The sequence below is a fragment of the Carya illinoinensis genome, chromosome 3 (assembly GCF_018687715.1).
Source record: "Carya illinoinensis cultivar Pawnee chromosome 3, C.illinoinensisPawnee_v1, whole genome shotgun sequence".
NCBI lineage: Eukaryota > Viridiplantae > Streptophyta > Magnoliopsida > Fagales > Juglandaceae > Carya > Carya illinoinensis.
The window spans coordinates 8,989,275-9,009,637 of record NC_056754.1 but is presented as its reverse complement, the minus strand read 5'-3'; the positions used below and the strand labels follow the sequence as shown (position 1 = coordinate 9,009,637).

Below are 20,363 nucleotides of genomic sequence, written 5' to 3'. Positions count from 1 at the left end.
TTTATGGTTGAATAAATTGATTTTTATCTTATGGAATTTTGAGTCTGCAGTCACCTATGCCATCAAAATGTAATAATATTATATGAATTTATGTCAAACTATTTTCTTTGGGAATGAAGCCAAGATGAGGTCTAAGAAAACTTTGAGAAGTTAAATTAAGCTGTTGCATCAATCCTGAGTTGTTTATTTCTGTAAGGGTGTTAGCAGATGGGAGATTCTGAGGATTTCTTTGTTAGCAGTGACTTGAGAGGTATTAACAGCCTGGCCAAAATGGCTCAGAATCTCAGATCCAGGAAACATGTAGCCGGCCCTCCTGAGTACCAAGTTGGATGAATCAGCCTCCACGCTAACCACATATAACAAAATAGAAGAAGAAATATTTCCAGTTAAAGAGTGCCAAAGCATGATGCACTCTAGTAAATATAAAATTTATATAAAAAAGTTAATTTTTTAATAATAAATCTTACTCTTTTTTAAAAAGAATACGCGAGAATTAATATTATAATAAAAAATTATTTTTTCTCATTTTTTTTTAGCCATTATTCTTTTATGATCGGTTTTTCCTTGCATTGTCTTTCTGCTGGAAATAAGTTTTCTTTTCTGATCGTTTCAGCAAACATAACTTGTCTGCGAATGAGATGGTGGCCTTAATGTCATTTACGCTCTTACTGCGAAAAAGAAAAGAAAAGAAAATTCCAGCGTACGTAACAATTTGGATCATCTGGAGCTGATTGGGAGAATGTAGCTGTATATTGTTGGAGGAAGTACCTAAGAAAGCTTAATACAAAACTACCGAAGAAAGCTTAATACAAAACTAAGGCGAGGATTTTTGGCATTTGTCATGCTTAGAAGCCGTCCAGACAGCAGAGTTTTAAGCATAGGGATGATAAAGGAAGACGCATAGTCACTGATAAAATAATCAATAGCAAAACATGACAAAAGTAATCAATTTGACCGAAACGAAAGGAAAAAGCCCAAGTATACGAGACATATACAATAAAGAGCATTGCCTGTGCGTGCTGCAAAGATTCACTGAAGCCCTTTGGCATTCAGAAATGAGTCACATGCCATTCTCAAGTTAGTCCCGATAAAGATAAACAAGATTTAGTTTTTGCAGATGAGTGTTCTGCAAGATGCTAACTTCAACGCAAAATTTCTTAGTATTTATTTGACACTCACGGAGATCAATGATTTCCTGAGAATATACTAAATGGTTCTACCTCTTCCAACGCGCATATGATCTTACAAGGAAAACTGAATTAGCCATCTATTTGAAATTTTGTAAAATTCCATCCGACCCTTGAAAAGAATGGAACGAGTGATGCCCAAGATGACTAATATGGTACTGAGAGAACCAGAGGAAACGGTCAGTTGTATTTGATAGCTGTCTTCTGATGGGGATAAGAGAACCAGAGGAAACGATCGGCTGCATTTGATACTTGGCACCTGCCATTATGCAAGATTCCTCAAACGAAACATCTTCATCCAAACTGCATATGGGTAATAAAATCAACTCTTGCCCACCTACCATTCATTATTGCAAGGCTCATAAATGTATGATGGAATGTGATCAACCACTCAACTATTTTCTAAGATGCATCTTCAAGTGTTCATTCTTCACTGGACTCTCTAGCATCAATCCTTGCATCAGGTGGACCACAAGTATCGACCCTGTCCTCCTGACACTCGAATGATGTGCAGGAGTCATCTTGAATATCATCCTCACCATTACTGGTGGAAATTTTACCACAAAGCTCTAAATCAACATTGCGACGACAGTCACCAACGGAATTACTAACATGTGTCCCTGAAATATCATCTATATCTCCTTCATCCTCTTCGTTGGATCCAACCCTGCAACTTACAATGTCAGCACCATCTTCACAATCATTCACCTCTTCCCCAACCATTGAATCATTCACCTCTTCCCCAACCTCAATGTCTTCAAGGAAATCAACTTGATCTTCCTGATAATATACAGCAGCAGCTTGATCAAAAGGAGACTCCACCACAGAGTCTTCATCTTCCTCTAGTGGTTCGAGTTCACTCTTCAGCCATTCATCATTGTCACTATCAACGTTTAGCGGATCAAATCTATTCTGCTCAGCACGTTTCTGAAGCATAAAGACATTGAAATAATAGCAAACAAGATCCTTCTTTGTTCGAGAAGGGAAAACTGCCAAGAGATGGTCCCAAAAGTTTTTATCCAATGAAGCAGGGTTAGAAAGGACAACCTCATGGAAGGCCCGTTCTTCCTCTAAAGTCCATTTCTTCGCAACCTCCTCTCCCATCTCACCAAACCCCAACTCCTCAAATATCTCACGGCCAAGATTTTCCCTTAGCTCCTCTCTCACTTCCATTACATGTTGTCTCACGCACCTTACAGAACCCTCATCAAGGCACCTACAGTCATGTCTGGTTTGGCCACTTTCATGGCAAGAGTTTGTAGATGCTTCAAGATTAGGCATTGGAATAACACATTTACCCATCAGCATCTCATTAATATCATCAATGAAAAGGCCTCCATCTGACTGATTCAGATCTGAAGAGTTATTCAGAGGCTGTACACCCCATTCTGGAACAAAAGCTTGATGCTCTGGTCCAACAGAAACAGGCTTTGTAGGAGGACAATTGAAAAGGGATGAATAGAACTCATCAGAGTGATATAAAGCTTTTAGCTGGTGTCCAGGTTGAAAAAATTCAGGAAAAAATGATAAATGAGCTGCTGCCTCTGATCTAACATCAGCTCCAATAATTCTTTCGTTAAACCACAAAAAATTGGAAATGCTGCCAGAAACACCAGCTTCTAGTACCTTGGTCTCATTTGAGACCTCAGTGGCTGAGTCATTTACAAGCCTGCCTTCGTCTTGAAATTTAGTAAACTTGGCCCCACCTTCACCATCTTCATATGGGAATTAGGTCAGGTTTAAAACTGAATTGAAATATAAACAACAAACCGTGGTGGCATTAATCTTGATGTGACTGATGAAAGATATGCAAGTGATAAGAAATTCAATGAGAAAGGTCCAGAGCAACTTTATTTGTCAGTGGAAAAAAGATATATATAAAGATTTTTCAAATAATTTAACCACAAACAAAGTCACAGCTACGACCTGTTGTTTGATTCTAAGTAACTATATATGTGAAAAAAAGCAAACTGCATCGCCATTTTTTTGTTGCTAAGTAAATAATTTTGTTAATAGAAATCTAAGCAAAGCCCAAATACACAAGATTCCTTACTCAAAATCCATCTAATAACACCAACCCATGTATCAAGAACTTGCAATGATTTTTTTTTTTTTTGGTTTTTTTTTTTTTTTGGGGGGGGGGGGGGGGGGGGGGGGGGGGGGTTCTTTACATGTTGTGTTTGTAAAATGAAAAAAAACTTGTGCGAGAAATTCTAAATACTTCAGTATCGAAGGCAACTTCGCCAAGTTGTTATATGCACAAAACTATAAAATGCATCTTCTCTATAGCAAGACCAGTTGGGATGACACAAAGAAAATATAATTTTCCCTCACCAAGGATCTCCAACAACTTGAATGAAAATATTTTTTTTGATAAGTACAACTTGAATGAAAATATCAACCATATATTACCTGTTTGGGGCTTCTCAGGAGCATTGATAGAAGAGACTGTGTCGGTGTCGAAAGTATGAGCAACTTGACTAGCATGTTCCTGCAATCTAGGTTGCTTAGAAGCAATATCATAAGAATCCTCGTCAACAAAAGGCCGCTTGTGCATCATTTTTTCCCTACAAGCCAGAGTTAGCTTGAGAGAGTCAAAACATTAAATTTATGCAAAGCTTTCATGGAAATTGTAGATTTCTTGTGAAGCAGAGATTAGTAAACCGGGTTCTTTAAAATAGGAAGAAAATAATGATTCATTTTTTATTTTCTATTTTTGGGTAAATCAAATCTCTCTCTCTTTTTTTTTATAAGTAAGAAGATATTTTATTGATATAAAGATAGACATAGCCAAAGTACACCGGAAGTATACATGTGAATACACTGATTTAAGAACTATCAAACCTCTGGGAGAAGGAATGTCATTTGGTCCAAGTACCAAGGTCAATAGAATTTTTTGATAAGTCCATGGTCAATGGAATTAACTTCCAAGACAACAAGGTCTGGTATTTAATTCAAGCTAACATATAGTTCAAAAAATCAAATTCACTTTTTTTTTATAAGTAAAAAAAAATCAAATTCACTTATTCAAAGCAATCAGAACAAAAATGCTATAAGGAGCTAAATAAGAAACCTTATATTTTCCAATAGGATAAAGAACTGAGATTTAAAAATGCAAATATGAAATGATAATTATAGTCAGTCCGTATGATTTAAGGGTAGCTAAATACCACTAAAACTCTAGAGCTGACACTGACATCACGGAACCAAATATAAGTTTCAGTTCAAGCCTCCATTCTATTGATGTACATCTTTATGTTTTGACCTATCTTCTTTACTTGTAAAAAAAATGTTTTGACCTATCTTCTTAAAAAACGAACTACCAATTTCCATGATGTGAAATTCCAGTTAAAAAAGAGAAGGCGTCAACTTTGTATCATCATTCTTACTTCTAACCATCTAACCCGTTTTAAGTGCCTTCTTACCATCTAAATATAATACACACCAACTGGAATAATTATCATACACATGCTACAGTTTAGGGCTACAATTTCCAGAGTTATCCACGAGAACCAATTCCCATTAGTAGTCCACAAAATATTTCATTCTTGACTTATATATCCTTTCCCTATTTTCTGAAAATCAAGTACGTAACTCATTCTGATCAAAATATTTGAAACATTACAAACAAAGAACATATTTGAGTGTCGTGTATCGTTTTCTTTTAAGTCTATTTCGTTCCTTTTTCTTTCCAATATAGGTTTTTTCTGATGCTTACAGTGTTGCAATTATATGATTTAAACTTAGTTTTACTTATTGAAAATAAGTTCGTACATTAAAATAACAAAAATAACTTTTACTAAATTAATAACAATAAAATTATACCTCAGCTGCAAGCTCTGGTGTAACCTGGAAAATTACTGAAAAAGAAAAATAACTACGGACGGGGAGGTGAGCAAATAAAAAAAGACCAATCAAAACCCAGTTTATAGAACCCCCAAATCCTCAAAATTCTAGATTAGTCTCAAAGGATGAAACACAGGTTGATAAGAAATTAAGATATATAATACAGCGTGTATCCAAATAGATTGATACAAATAATATAAAAAATGAAAACTTCGAGGAAATCCAAAAAATTGCTCAAGTTTTCAAAAGAATCCGGGGAATTACGAACAACCCAGATGAATTTGGATCATCGTAAAGCCATAGACGCACTAAGATTTACAGGTTAACGAAATCGAAAAGTTTCCCACAATTTTTCAGAAACCCTAACCCTTGAATTGAAATCAAGAAACACGGAGGCGTAAAATTGGAATAAATTCGCAGAGGAAAGAGTGAATCGGAATAAGAAAGATTAAATTAAGAGACCTGATTGAGGGATCGGTAGGAATCCGGATCGGAATTACAGTGATTGGGATGAGGAAATGGACCCAAAAGAATTATAGTTTTTTAGGAACACAGCTTTTGGTGCCAATTTTATCGTTTCGGTGATCCGAGGATACGAACATCTGATTCAGGACGCCGAGAAAGAGAAAAGCGAGACGGCAGAACGAGTCAAGGATCTGAAGAAAATTACGTAAGATGACCCTCTGGAAATTGGGATTTACGGACAGTGGGGTGGGGACAACCCAGGAGGAGATCATGTCAGGTTAGGGCAGCTTTGACGTCATCATTAAAATTTTGTTAAATGTTTAAATAAAATATAATAAATAATTTAATTTTTTTAAAATTTCAATTTAATATTTTTAAATTTTAAAACAATAATAATATTAAAAAATAATATTTTAAATTTTCATTTAAAATAAAAAATTCTAATCTCACTTTTTAAATTTGTTTTAATCTCGTAAGAACTGTGCTAGCACGAGAATGGCTCTTGAGGTAACAAATTATTCATTTTTTATTTTTTCATTTTTTTATTTTAAAAGAAATTCATAATATCATTAAAAAAATATTTTCTTAATCACTAACTAAAAAACAAAATTAAAAAAAGAAGTTATAAAAAAAATTATCTAAAACTATCATTCTCTTTTACAATTATTATTTGAAAAAATTATCTAAAACTATCTTCTCTTTTACAATATGCTATCACGTTACTAATTTATCACTTATGTTTTTAAAAAAATTATCACTTATTTTACTCTTTTATATGATAATGTGATATGATAAGATTTATTAAAAATAAAAATATAAAAGGATAAAAGGAATCTAAAATTTTATTATTCATTTTTTTTATGTTTTCCGATGTTATTATGTTTTGAATATATATATATTTTTTAATTTTTTTAATAAGCCTCGCTGACAAAGTTAGTGGAATAAATTAATGATATAATAGCATTAGTCTTGTAATTTTCTCGGGTAATTATAGAGTTACTATTCATATACAAGTTTAATATAATTATTATTAACAAAAACTCACTATAATTTAATCACATCATCTCAAAAGTAACAATTCAAAAGGATAAAGTAAATTCTTATTTTAATAATAATTATATTAAAATTATCTAAAAATTATAACTATTTTTTCAACGGAAGATTGCTTATATCCTTTGTTAAAGTTTGATCCAAGATAAGAAAAATCTCTTAGTTCTTTTTTTTTTAATTTTTTTGAAAAAGGAAGATCCATGAGTTGATATGATTTTGATGGTTGAAATTAAAATATAAATAAAATTATATAGTTTGAATATTTTATAAAATAATAATTTTAATAGTTGAACAATGCTACTCTTATCTTAAATTTTGTCATATCTGATGAGACGATGATATAGTTGAGTTTGTTCTTTTGTTTTAGAAATTCTTCTTGTTAAATTAGAAGGAAACTTTGTTTAATTGCCAAAGAGAAAACCTTGGGATCCCGACAATGGGTCCCGTGCATTTCTCCCAACATCTTTTTATTTTATTTTTTACTTAGTGATTAAATAAGTATTTTTTTTTTTTTTTATGAATGTTGTGAATTTTATTTTATTTTTTAAATATTTAAGTATATGAAAAAAAATACCATTTGATCTTGTCGGTAGCCATCCTTGTGGCTCATTTCCAAACTCAATAATAAGTAAAAATAATCCATGATCTTGGGGGAGTGGAGCACATTTTTCCTTCCTTCTACTCTCCCATGTTTTTATTTTTTTGATTTTTTATTTTTCAATCTCTTCTTTATTTTTATTACTTGAAATGTTTGGCAATCTGCTATAATACCATCCACCTAAGCTATTAGTTTATTCTTCCTATCAACTAAAGGTGGTGAGTGGGTATTGTATAAATTCAGTAACGATTGAATGATCTGACCCCAGCTAAAACAGTTTTCTTTTAGCTCACTTTCAAGTTCTTGGATTGGTTTATTCTCAGGGAAAAAAGAAAAAGATGTCCTTCCTCATTAATCTTGGAATACAATTCATCAACAGCCCATTTGATAACTCAAGTAAGAATAATTTTCGACATTTCTACGAACGTTGCAACTGTCCCCATATGAATTCGAGGTAAATTCCAAATCCAACAGTTTGCATAGTGAGCAGATGATCCGATATGAATTATCAAATTGCAACTCTCTTGATAAGAAATTGAGACAGATGCTTTGCAAAATTTGAACTTTCTGATTATAATAGCAGATTAAACCACACAACAGATGGAAGTGGTTTTTGCTTTTCTAGCAAACATGTAACAGACAGAAAATTATAACTTGGAATATAATAATAAAAGACAAAACATAGAGCCTCTTACTTTCACCAGAATTATACCAATTATCTGACTACCATGGGAAAGTAAGAAACAATGGGAACCATTAGAAAAAATTATAAAGAATCAAACTGATTGCCTCAGACTATCACTCCTTGACCACAACACTGGCCGCTCGATCAGTGCACCTCTTCTTCTATGCCACGGCTGGCAGGTCCTTCAGCCATGGATCCAGGGGCTTACCAATCGAGTACACAATGAAACCGATCTCACGCAGCTTATCTGCATCAACAACGTTCCTGCCATCAAATACAAAAGCCGGTTTCTGCATTTTATCATAAATCCTCTTGTAATCAAGAGCCTTGAACTCATCCCACTCTGTCAGAATGCAAATACCATGCGCATCCTTTGTTGCCTCATAGGCATCCCAAACCACAGTGACCTTCTTCACAGTGGTGGGGCTCATTGGCTGGAGGTGAATTGGATGGTCCCAAGTAAACTTGTCCATTGTGAGGTCCCTCTGGATCTGGTCTTCAGTGACCTGTGGATCGTATATGCTCAGTCGGGCCTTGTCACCCAATAGCCCCTTGCACACATCAATGGCCGGGGTCTCCCTTGTGTCACCAGTATCTTTCTTGAAAGCAAAACCCAGAACGGCAATCTTCTTATTTGAAACCGTGTTAAACATAGAGGAAACTACACGATTCACAAAGCGGTTCTTCTGGTAATCATTGATCTTGATTACTTGTTTCCAGTACTCTGCAACCTCAGGAAGGCCATTACACTCGCAGATGTAAACCAGATTCAAAATATCCTTCTGGAAGCAGGATCCGCCAAAGCCAACACTAGAATTGAGGAACTTGGGTCCAATTCTTGAGTCCTTACCTACTGCATATGATACCTGTGTTACATTTGCCCCGGTAGCCTCACAAAGAGCTGACATGGCATTAACTGAGGATATTCTCTGGGCCAAGAAGGCGTTGGCAGCAAGCTTTGAGAGCTCTGCAGACCAGAGATTGGTGGTTAGTATACAATCCTCAGGAACCCACTGAGAATAGACATCCTTCAATGCTTGGATGGCCTTCTGGCCTTCTGGGGTCTCCCGGCCTCCAATGAGGACCCTGTCTGGGTTAAAAAGATCTTGAATTGCAGTCCCTTCAGCAAGGAATTCTGGGTTTGACAGAATTTGGAATTGGATTCCCTTGCTGTTGTGTGTCAGAATTTTCTCAATTGCCTCAGCGGTTTTGACTGGGACTGTTGATTTCTCAACCACAATTTTGTTAGATTTTGATACATCAGCAATCATGCGAGCTGCACTCTCCCAATATGTCAGATCTGCAGCCTTCCCTGCCCCAAGACCCTGAGTTTTGGTTGGGGTGTTGACAGAGACAAACACTATATCAGCCTCTGAGACGTGTTTCTCCACATCAGTGCTGAAGAAGAGGTTCTTGCCTCTGCATTGCTTTACAACACCATCGAGGCCAGGCTCATAGATAGGGAGCTGGTCGCTGTTCCAGGCTGTGATCCGGGATACAGATATATCCACAACAGCCACCTCAATAGATGGGCACTTCAGTGCGATTACTGCCATTGTTGGGCCCCCAACATATCCAGCACCAATGCAACAGATCTTCACCATTTTTTGCTTTGCTACTTTGAAACCTGACGAAAATGTTCATACATATATCAGAAACAGATAAACCCATATCCAGATCTCACAATTGAACAGAGGGAAATATTTTCCTTTTTGCATTCATACATAAATTTCTGGATGGTAAGTCGGAAAACCGAATATGAGCTAGCTGAAAGCTCCTTTCTATCTCGTATCCACCATTTTTCCATTATAACCGAAACATAAATAAATCCTGTTTCAGACCATTCCAGAAAACTTTTGAGCCACTGATGGATCTCGAGAAGGATGAAGGGAAGGAGGGTGGGAGGGCTCTGTTTAATACATAAAAATTTGATTCCTTTCCTAATACCACGAATCTTAAAAGTACGGACACTTTGAAATGATTGCATTAACTAGATTTCCTTAAATCTTAAAGCTGAAAGCTTGATTTTCTGGCTGAATGAAACATTAAATATAGGGAAAACATGCATGTAACGGTAACGTAACACCATTTGCTGTGAACTTAACCAACTATGAAAGAACGTATTACCAGAGCTGAAAGAATCAGATCTAACCCAAATCCAGAATGACCAATGTTACGCTCAGAATAGAAATGAAAGTAACAGATCAGCGGAAACATAACCAAGAAAACGTATTGAATTGCAAACAATTCCATATTACCAACCACATATTCCACCAGATCCATAGTCAAAAATCTCGATTATACACTCGATGGGCACAAAAGTAACCGTAATTAAGCATAATAGTTATTAGGGCCAACGAATAATAGATCACGAACAGAAATATGAAAAAATTGAAACAGATCTGAGGATTAGGAACCCAGACATTAAACCTACGACCAATTAACCAACACATAACATATTAGAGGCCGAACATTCGGTACAAATCAACGAAAACTAAGGATTTAGAATAAAGTTCGCATAATTAGAAGAGAACACGATTCGAAAGAATTGAATATACCTGAAGAACGTGGGTTCAACTCCTCTCGCGCTCTTAGAGTCTTTGAGTTTTGTGAACGAAGAAGAGCGGGGATGTAGCTATTATATACGCGCTGCATGTCCAAGACTACCCCTGGGCTCTCCAAAAAGGACAGACCAGTGCAAGGGTTCTAATGCGGAAACTCTCCTAAAAGTGAAAAACACGTTTTGCATCGAATTTTAGGCACCAAAAATATAACTGAAATAACGATTTTTTTTTTTTATATTATTTTTCGAATTCTAAATATTTTATTTCACTTATAATTAGACAAAAATTCGGGGAGAGAGAGAAAAAGAAAAAGAAAAAGAAAAAGAAAAAGGGAATTATTTCGACAAGTTGGGAGACGGTAGGGGTTAGAAATGTAAACTCGGTTGATGGACAAGCACTAATAGATTGCAAAGACGAAAGTGAAATTACAAGAGCACCCCATGATGCTCACGTGAGCGTGGAAATGCCGAGTCAAAGGAATGGATTACAGAAGCAGCGAAGCAACTACACTTTCAGCTAGCTGTTGATAGATTATTCCTCCTGTTTCTTCTCTCAACGCGTTTTCTACAAAGCAAACCGCTGTAAAGCAGGGGCGCGCGCGCGCACACAGACGTGACTAGAGCGAGCTTCCTGGACGGTGCGGTGTGCGGTGCTGTCTTGTGTTCATGTGGTGGAGAATGTTGATGCAGAGCATATATTCATTTTCTATCCGGGAAATTATTAGATTTTATTAAATAATAATATTACTTACAGTTATAGAGGGCAGTAACACCGTTCAATCTTTTTGAAAAAGAGTATAATTATTATTATTATTATTTAAAAAAAAAAACCTTACCATGTAACCATGTACCTAAATTACCATTTGATGTGTCGTCCATGAACAATGTAGTTTGGTTCCATTCTTAGTGAGAAAAGGTGCTGACAGAGAGTATATACAAGTTGAGGTTCTCGTAGGACAATGGTTTCATGTGCGTTAATGTAATGACAACACGATAATGATTGGTTTGGTAAAGTACGAAGGGCAAACTTCAGAACTAAGAATTATGACTCCTTTGCTTCAGGAATCAGAAAATGATGAGGAGTGTATTCCAATCCAACATTAAAATTAGCGTGGAAAAAGTCAAAGAATGAAGCTTGAAAGATCTTGTTGACCGTGATGAAAGAAATATGAGATGGCTATTTTGATGTTAATGAGATATTTTGTTTCTTAATATTCAAATATGGCAATCTAATGGAAACTTTTATATCTATTCTATTATAATAATGAATAATAATTTTTTTTATTTTTTTTATGTAGTTACATTTTTACCCCCAAGTTGTTTTGCTTTTAAACTAATGAAAAACTCTGTTCTATCATGTCTCTCTCTCTCTCTCTCTCTCTCTCTCTCTCTCTCTCTCTCTCCATCAGCCGGCAACCTCCTCTCTATTTCTTTTGGGTCATCGGGTTGCATGAACTTCTTATTGATCTGGTCAAAAACTTGTGCTATGCAAGAGTACAACAACTTTTGAATTCAAGAAAAAGCTTTGCTAGCTAATGATATTACTAAAATATTTTCCATATCTCAAAAGTAAATTTAAATAAAAAAGAAAAAAAAAAACTACTTACACGTTAGTAAACAATTTTTCTGTTTTGTAACATTTCATCTCTATATAGTATTCATTTACATTTGTAAAAAAAGCAAAAAAAAAAAAAAAACAAACAAACAAACAAACAAACCAGAGAAAGAACACAAAAGGAAAAAAAAAAATCCGACCGTACATAGTATTTGCAAGTATATATATAATGTTGTATATTTGATTTTAAACTAAAATATAATTTAACTACAGATGTAAATTAACTATTGTGACATCTGACTAGAATATATCAATTGAAAAATATTATACTTTATTAACTTATCATTATCTAAAGATATTTCCTAAAATTTACTCTTTTTTTATGTATTAAATAATGCATTAATTAAATTTAAAAAAAAAACATTTTTTTTATTAAAAATCTTGTTTCACCCAACCAGATAAATGTGTTTTGCACATTGCTCTGACCTAATAACTATATATATATATATATATATATATATATATTGTATATATCAATTATGATAAATGAGTGATTCGAAAATTTGACAAAACTTCGTTACCATCAGTACAATTTTGCAAGTAAAAAGAAGTTAATAAATTGAGTAAAAATATTATGATCCTTATCTTTTTTTAATTGTTTAAATATAAAGAAAAAAGTCACTACAATGATGAGAAGTACTATAATCATAAATAGTTCTATAAAAGTAAATTCAATTGATATAATTTTATATGACATGTTAGATTTAGTTAACAATAAAAATAGATTTACAATCTGATATATTATATCAAATTATGTTAGCCTGTAAATTTACTTTTGTGAAATTTCTGTATAAATAAAAAATTTCTATTTAGCAATTCATAAATTACATTACAAAATCCAATCCAATATATGATAAGACATTGCTTTTCCTTTTTATGCTTCCTCCTACATGGAAAATGAATCAAGTTTTTTATTTTTTGCAAAAAATTAATCAAATTGTTCTTCATTAAATAGGGAAAAAAAAGGAGCTTTGGTCATCAAAATAATGTCAGAAGTATGGCAACCATTCATTGGGCAATAAACAGAACCACTGCATCATATCATAGATCAGGGAGTACCTGAGTACCTCCGTTCCAATTTCCCTTTTTTCCCTATTACAGAAAAAGAATATTCGGTGTAAGTTACAGAAAAAATGGGGAAATTTGGCAACTGGTATAACCGTTGTTAATCAGATCTGATGATTACCGCTAGGATTATCTTGATCAGAAAATCGGACGGTCGAGAATCAAAACAAGATTCAAATGGCTCATCAAACGCACCACACACAAACCCTACCAAAAAAACTAGCCGTTACTAGAGCGCCCCAATAATCTCAACGTTCCTATTTTTCCTCTCCCCTCTAAAACCCTCCTCATTCAATGTTTTCATCAATTCCAAAAGATCCGCCTTCTCAAAACACAAGCCCTCTTTCACGCAAACGCTCCTTTCCCCATCAAAGAAAACTCCCAAACAATTTTTTTTTACGGCGAATCTTTGCGTTTTTCCGGTCACTTACAGATGGACTTGATCGGCAAGAACTCCAGGGCGGGGACACCAGTGAAAGAATCACATGGGTCTCGATCAAAGATTCAAGAAAATCCCAAGCTTGCGGAGAATTTGAATCCCAATGTCTCTCATTCAAGCCCTGGTCCTCGACCCGCGAACTCCCCAATTATCAAGTCAGCGAAGGCGAAAAAATCAGCTGTGAAGAACCCAAATCCGGTCCCATACTCTCCACGTAACAAGATTCGGGAGAGAAAGTTCGTGGTGGCGAAAAAAAAATCCAAGAAGGAGAATTTGGGGTCGAAGTTCGAGTGTAAGTGCAGAGAGAAGGCTGGTGGCGGTAATATCACGAAGTGTTTGTGTATGGCCTATGAGAATCTGAGGGCATCCCAGGAAGAGTTTTTCAAGGCTCGAAGCGAAGAGATGGGGGAATCGGATCAGTTGCAGGCTTCTGATAGAGCTGAGACTGAACTTGAAGAGGAAATAGAGAAGGGCTTGATGCTCCAAGATCTGAAAACAGGAGATGAGCATGAAGGGAAGGTGGATGAAAATGATATCTTTTCGGGGAATGAGGCAGACGGTCCAGTAGGCAGTTCATCGGCTAAGAGAAGGAGGGACAAGTTGTTGGAAGAAGCAAGGAAAAGTGTGCCTGAATCTGGGTCTGGCAAGGTGAAGCATTTGGTGAAGGCCTTCGAGAAGCTTCTTTCAATACCAAGTTCGAAGGACTCGGATGAGAAGGATGAGAAAGAAGCAGAAGAGACTGAGAAGAAGGCAATGAAATGGGCTTTACCAGGATTGCAGGTTCCTAAAGTTCCTGAGACACGGGTTTCGTCTTCTTCTTTCTGTCCATCAGAGATGTTCCTGACATCAGAGAATCTTGGTTTAGATTCGCGGTTTTCAGTTTCATCTTCGTGGGATAGTAGCCAGGGAAGGTGGGTAGAAATAGCTTGTTTTATTTTATTTAGCTTTAAATTTGATTATTTTGAGTTCCATTACGAGGGTTCTGATCTGGTTTGCTTTGGAATCTTTTGGTGCTTCAGCATTTCAGGCAGGACTTCTAATGGGGGCCGTCGGAATCGAAGAAATGTAAGATTTATTGATTTTTGTTTAGACTATTGGAAGGATGTAAATTGTTTTCACTTGATAATGCAATATTCTTCTTTTTGAATTTCAGAGCTCTGAATCTTCTGGTACAATGGGTGGAAGTAGATGGAAGAAGAAGCAGCTCAAGGTCACCAGCCAAAAACCGTTCAAGCTAAGGACAGAGGTGAGTGTCGTGGAAGTGAATTGATTGTGAAAACTGCAACCTAACCTGCATTGCTTCTGCTTATAACTTTGGTAATTGAATTGCATTGTAGCAAAGAGGAAGACTGAAGGAGGAGGAATTTATGAAGAAGTTACAAGAAATGGTGACAGAGGAGGAGAGGCAGCGGATACCAATTGCACAAGGTCTACCATGGACAACGGATGAACCAGAGGTGAGGCCATTTTGGAAAAAGCTAATAGTTAATGTTAAGCACCGTAATTTCTGGATTTAATTTGCAGACCAATGTTCAAAATCACGAAAAAAATATCATGTGATCATGATCTTGATCTTTGAGTTTTATTGTGGGTGCTATCATAATAGTTCAGGTACTTGACTGATATTAAAATGAAAAAGAACTCATAGGTTTTTGGCTTTACCAGCATATATGCAGTCAAGGAGGTTTTATTCTTTATTATCTTTATTTACATTGTTTTGGTGCTTGTTATCGCAGTGCTTGATAAAGCCTCCAGTGAAGGAGAACACAAGGCCAGTAGACTTGAAGCTTTACAGTGATCTGCGAGCAGCAGAACGTGCTGAGTTTGACCATCAGGTGCTTTTCTATATGATTTCAATTAGTTAGCATATGCATTATTATGCTGTTTCTATCCTACCCTGCGTTATCTTCTTCAATTAGGTAACAAACATTCCAAAAGCATTCGCCTGAGTATGAGTATGCATTACCCATTGATTATACTTGTGTTCTTGTTAGCCTGATTATACATGCTCTTGCCGCTGTATGTGCATAACTAGGTAGCAGAGAAGATGAGCCTGATCGAGCAATACAAGATGGAAAGAGAAAGACGGCAGAAGGTACATGATATGGAATGGTTGTCAAATGTCAAGCCCATAGCACGAAATTTATATTATACATCTAAAATGTATGTGTTCGTTTCACTCTTGCAGATGGCAGAAGAAGAAGAAATAAGAAGGTTGAGAAAGGAGCTCGTTCCTAAAGCACAGCCTATGCCCTATTTTGACAGACCCTTCATTCCCAGAAGGTAAAAGGTGATCTAGCTTTTTATTCATTTGGTTCCGTAAGAGCTTGGTTTCATTTCGGCTTTCTTTTCTGTTTGGGTATTTCAACACCGATGAACATAGTTTTAGAAAAGTCGTAACTCATTAATTTGAAAAAACCAACATAAGAACAGTAAGAAAGGATCTCATTGGCACACTTTCCCTGTGAGGCATCTTGTGTATATAGGCTAATTACAACAATTGATAAGGCCAAAGTGATAAGGGGATTTACATTTGGAAAAAGCACTTCTTTTGATCATCTTCTTTATCTTCGGCACTCGTTGATGTTTGTGCTACATTATTTCGAGGTGAGATGCCACTCTTAGCTGAATCTGGTTAAGGTACTTTGCTGACAAAACATGATGCCAAATCATTCATTGTACTATCTTAACTAAAAATACAATTGCTATGATCCTCTTTTTACTATCTGGATGCAATATTTACATCCAATATATGCTGCATTTTCAGGTCTAAAGGGAGCTATTAAAATCCTTGTCCCCCCACCCCCCAATTGTAATAAACAATATAGATTGGAAGGTGTCTCTCATATTGTTTTATTTTTTTATTTTTTCGGTTTTTGTTTGTTAAGATCGATGAAGCATCCGACTGTACCTAGAGAACCAAAGTTCCACATACCACAACAAAAGAAGATCAAGTGCTGTCTGTCATGGGATGAGCTCAGTACCTACAGTTACCAAGATTAAAGTACAAGAAAGAAACTCCGGATATAATATAGTTTTATTGTCATCAGTTACTAAATAATCCATATTCTTTCTTTCTTTTTTCAAGTTTGTATATGAAGCAACCAATTTAGTTGCAATTTTGATGCCCCCCCTGTGTGAGATTCTTTCTGTTACTCCTTTCCTTCTCTTGTTTTTAAATTTTCAAAAGAGTAAAATAAATGGGACGATGGCAATAAAATATTAGAATTGACTTGATAATTTAGCAAAGATCGATAATTTAATCTGAGGTGTTTATTCACATGGCAACTCTGAGGCGTTTGTGCCAATGAAAAAAATTTGTATATATGTTTTTCGCTTTCGCTCAATAAACACACCACACCTCTTTTAGGAAGAATAATTCTGCTTAAGACACACACCACACGCCTCGCTGCTTTTATATTTTTTTTCATAACGTATATATATATATATAACTAACATACATATATACAGTAAGGAGGTCCTTATTCCCCATAAAGAAGATTATATGAAAGATGAAAAAATTTACTCACCATTTCTACACCACACATAATTTTTTAATTTTATTTTTTCCTTACTAAATGTGTATAGTATATAGGTTATGAGTAGATTACATAAAATAAAATAAAAAACAAAAAATCAAGGGTGGTGTGTGGATTTAGGATGATGAGTAGCATATGCATAAAGGATGCTACTTCACTCTCATTAGACGTTTTCCATCTTAAGATTTTGTACAGGATGACCACTTAACTCTTCTATCTTCCTATGTGGTGAAGCTGAACAAGATTTTGTACAGGTTTGAATAGAGATTTTGATATGAGCCTGGGGAAATTGATAAACATCACAGCTCATTATTATTATTATTTATGGGCAAAATAACAAAAAGAAAACATAGGAAAAAAGGAGGGGGGGTTTAAAAGCACACCTTACAATAATCTATGATCACTTGTTTCATCCTCGCATGTCTAGCGTTCCCAAATTAAACGCTTTACAAGGTATAAATGCAGGATTATAGATAATCGAGTAAACATATCAAATTATAGATAATTGAGTAAAAGTATGTCAAAGCACCAAAATTTGAAACCAAAACATCAACCACGTCTATCTTAACAAAACACTTGGCAGATGGGACAAAATGTTGTCTTAATACATTCGCAGTAGTTGCCACATTTTTCAAAAGTAGAAACCTAAAAAATAGTAAGACCAATGCTCTACCAGATCTCTCGAATACATTGATCAGGGGGCAACAACGATCCTCCCAGCAACTTGGTCAAGGTCCCGCTGACCAGTTGAGGTGATTCTCCTTCCACTAAGAAACAGCAGCCATAAGTAAAAAAGGTATCAGCAAATAAGATCACATTACAAGGGAGAAGTGCCAAGTGATTATGATCAAAACCATAGTGCAAAATGTAGAAAGCATCCAAGGGCAGGTTGAATGAAAAAAAATAAAGGTTAGCAACGTCACCTCATTGGTTTTTTTTTTTTTGGGGGGGGGGGGGGGGGGCCTGGGGGGCGAAGCGTTACAAGTACATTTAAAATTAACAGAATAATTCCCTAACATACTTTCACTATAGAGAAATGGAGTGGGATCTGCATGAGAGCTTTGACAATACCAAAATTATATTCGGATATTTAACACAGAGAGACCAGAGGAGGGAGAAAGATGAAGCAGAGGTTGGTGATGATGAGAGAAATGATACAAGGAGCTAACTCTACAACATAATGGAAATACATCTGCATGAGAAGTTCCACTTTGATGGGATGGAAAAACTAAATCTGTGTTCTATGCATAAAAATGAGCATCTATTGTCTTCACATCATAATCTATACCAAATGTGATCACCTTAATCTTTGCAATAGAAAAATGGTTTAAATAATGTTGAGCTCACCCCTTTGGGTCAACATCAATAATGTTCATTTGCTGCAACTGTTGTAGAATGTTGCGAGCAACAGAACCACTGCTCTTGCAGAAATGGGGTGGACGACTTCCATTCCTCTGACTCCCACCATAAATCCTTCTAAAAGAGCCAACACCAAGACCTCCCCTCAGGTAGATCTTCCTTGCCATGGAGGCTGCACAAGATTTTGAGACAAAAAATCTATAAGCATGTTGCAGACCACGGGCATAAGAGAAACTGTTCAGGATGCAGATCAGGATAAAAGAAGAGAGGAGACGATTCTTACCAGCTCTCACATAATACCAATCAGGGTCATAAGGAGCCAGTTCCTTAAACCTTGCAGTCTTTACAATATCTGCCCACTCCGGCAGCTCCATCTGCTCACATAAGATGATTGAAAAGGAAAATTAGTTCACATATAATAAAACAGCATACAAACACACCGAATTACAATGTAGGATACAACTTAAACTTCCAATTAAGAAACATGCCGATGAATGGCCAAAAGGCCGTTAGATATTGTGCATCAAAACAGCATGCACTTGAGATACACGTTTCAACTATTTTTCTACTCACCCTAATTGTACTGAAAAATAATTCCCGAAATCCCCGGGCATACAGTCAACCAAAACTTTGATTTAAAAAACAAAAACATATTCCAGATCGTATAACAAGAACCACCAAAACCTCACAAGAGCATAAAATTGACGTATATGAATGAGAACAGCACACTACAACTGAAAAAGCAGATAGATGTTGAAGTGGGGTATAAACTAAATTAGATCAATCCATTCTTGGAAAACAGGAGGGCATTACATGAATGCATTTCACTATGTTAACCAAGCTATTTATTTGCTAAAAAAACTACAATAAAGAGCCACAAAGATACAATAAAAAAATTCTTCATTGTCCGTAATTTTACTCGGTTGTCCCAGCTAACAAAAATACCAACAATACAGACCCGACTCAGCAATCATAAGACTCTCGGTTCCTTCAATCAAAACCAATCTTATTCAAATGGTCATAACATCGTAATAAAGCTCATGTTTGGAGAAAAAATAAAAATTAGGGCCAAATCCAAAAACCTATATCAGCCTTAAATCAGCTACCAATATTTAAAAAGAATAAGAGCCTAGTTTTCTTACAGCTTCGTTTCTATTTTTGGAATATACAGCTTCTAGCCTTCTGCTCCATTTTACCTCGAAAAACATACGGAGTATGTAAGAGTAACATGTATGTGGTGGAGGATATACATACCTTGCCGGATCGCTTGAGATGAGCCGAGTAGGCCTTCACGAACTCGTGAGGCGAAACGTCCTTCACAGTCGTCGCGGTCGCCATTGATGAAGCAAGGTAGAGAGGCTTGGGTCGCACAGGTGAGGGAGGCTAATCGCTTGGGGGCGACGAAGTAGGCTCTCTCTCTCTCTCTCGCTCGCTAGGAATCCTGATTCAGGAGCATTAGGTTTTATATTCAGCAACCCCGTTAGGGTTTTCAATCTTGGACTGACCCATTAAGGGTTTTGTATTTGGGTTGGGTGCAGAAATCGGGCTTTATGTTTTGGGTCGATGGTGTAAATATCTCGGCCACCTAATTTAATTTAGGATTTCATTTTACATTATAATAGACACATTGACACAATATACTTAAAAAGAAATGATACTTATAATTTAGAGTAAATAAATATTACATAATTATTTAAAAATAAATACGAAAATTATATTAAAAAATTAAATTTTTAATAATAAATTTTATTTTTTTTATAACGACTATACAATACTTACATATTTCATGATTATATAAAATATTACTTATCTTTCTATAGGATTAGACCCAAAGCTCATCTCATTTGATTAATACAAACGAATGACATAACATTTGGTCATTTTATTACTTGTGATTAAATATTTAACAAAATTTTATTTTGACAAAAATAGAGTAACGAAATTTTAATTAT

The 20,363-nt window shown here is 35.5% G+C and overlaps 4 protein-coding genes across 9 annotated transcripts; 1 reads left to right on the top strand and 3 right to left on the bottom strand.

Moving 5' to 3' along the window:
• Positions 1-1,028: 1,028 nt before the first annotated feature.
• On the bottom strand, positions 1,029-5,730 carry LOC122303084. Of its 2 annotated transcripts, none has more exons than XM_043114638.1 (3): positions 5,496-5,730; positions 3,600-3,754; positions 1,029-2,902 (listed from the first exon to the last, which is right to left on the bottom strand). In XM_043114638.1, the coding sequence occupies exons 2-3, from the start codon at positions 3,745-3,747 to the stop codon at positions 1,611-1,613; spliced, it is 1,440 nt and encodes a 479-aa protein (XP_042970572.1). In that variant the 5' UTR covers positions 3,748-3,754; positions 5,496-5,730; the 3' UTR covers positions 1,029-1,610. The 2 variants fall into 2 exon arrangements, with proteins under 2 accessions (XP_042970572.1, XP_042970571.1); XM_043114637.1 differs by having other exon boundaries at positions 5,013-5,729.
• A 1,964-nt stretch (positions 5,731-7,694) lies between these two features.
• LOC122303083 (UDP-glucose 6-dehydrogenase 1-like) lies at positions 7,695-10,547 on the bottom strand. The gene is made up of 2 exons (XM_043114636.1): positions 10,390-10,547; positions 7,695-9,458 (listed from the first exon to the last, which is right to left on the bottom strand). Exons 1-2 carry the CDS (start codon positions 10,484-10,486, stop codon positions 7,993-7,995), a joined length of 1,563 nt encoding a protein of 520 aa, XP_042970570.1. The 5' UTR covers positions 10,487-10,547; the 3' UTR covers positions 7,695-7,992.
• A 2,814-nt stretch (positions 10,548-13,361) lies between these two features.
• On the top strand, positions 13,362-16,642 carry LOC122303082 (protein WVD2-like 4). Of its 4 annotated transcripts, none has more exons than XM_043114632.1 (8): positions 13,362-14,424; positions 14,533-14,578; positions 14,667-14,759; positions 14,851-14,970; positions 15,250-15,348; positions 15,549-15,608; positions 15,702-15,796; positions 16,402-16,642. In XM_043114632.1, the coding sequence occupies exons 1-8, from the start codon at positions 13,508-13,510 to the stop codon at positions 16,514-16,516; spliced, it is 1,545 nt and encodes a 514-aa protein (XP_042970566.1). In that variant the 5' UTR covers positions 13,362-13,507; the 3' UTR covers positions 16,517-16,642. The 4 variants fall into 4 exon arrangements, with proteins under 4 accessions (XP_042970566.1, XP_042970567.1, XP_042970569.1 ...); XM_043114633.1 differs by having other exon boundaries at positions 16,281-16,642; XM_043114635.1 differs by having other exon boundaries at positions 15,702-15,803.
• An 877-nt stretch (positions 16,643-17,519) lies between these two features.
• LOC122303081 (40S ribosomal protein S19-3-like) lies at positions 17,520-19,873 on the bottom strand. 2 transcript variants are annotated; one of them, XM_043114629.1, is made up of 4 exons: positions 19,666-19,873; positions 18,695-18,785; positions 18,400-18,583; positions 17,520-17,819 (listed from the first exon to the last, which is right to left on the bottom strand). In XM_043114629.1, exons 1-4 carry the CDS (start codon positions 19,747-19,749, stop codon positions 17,747-17,749), a joined length of 432 nt encoding a protein of 143 aa, XP_042970563.1. In that variant the 5' UTR covers positions 19,750-19,873; the 3' UTR covers positions 17,520-17,746. The 2 variants fall into 2 exon arrangements, with proteins under 2 accessions (XP_042970563.1, XP_042970564.1); XM_043114630.1 differs by lacking the exon at positions 19,666-19,873 and adding an exon at positions 19,554-19,634.
• Positions 19,874-20,363: the final 490 nt, after the last annotated feature.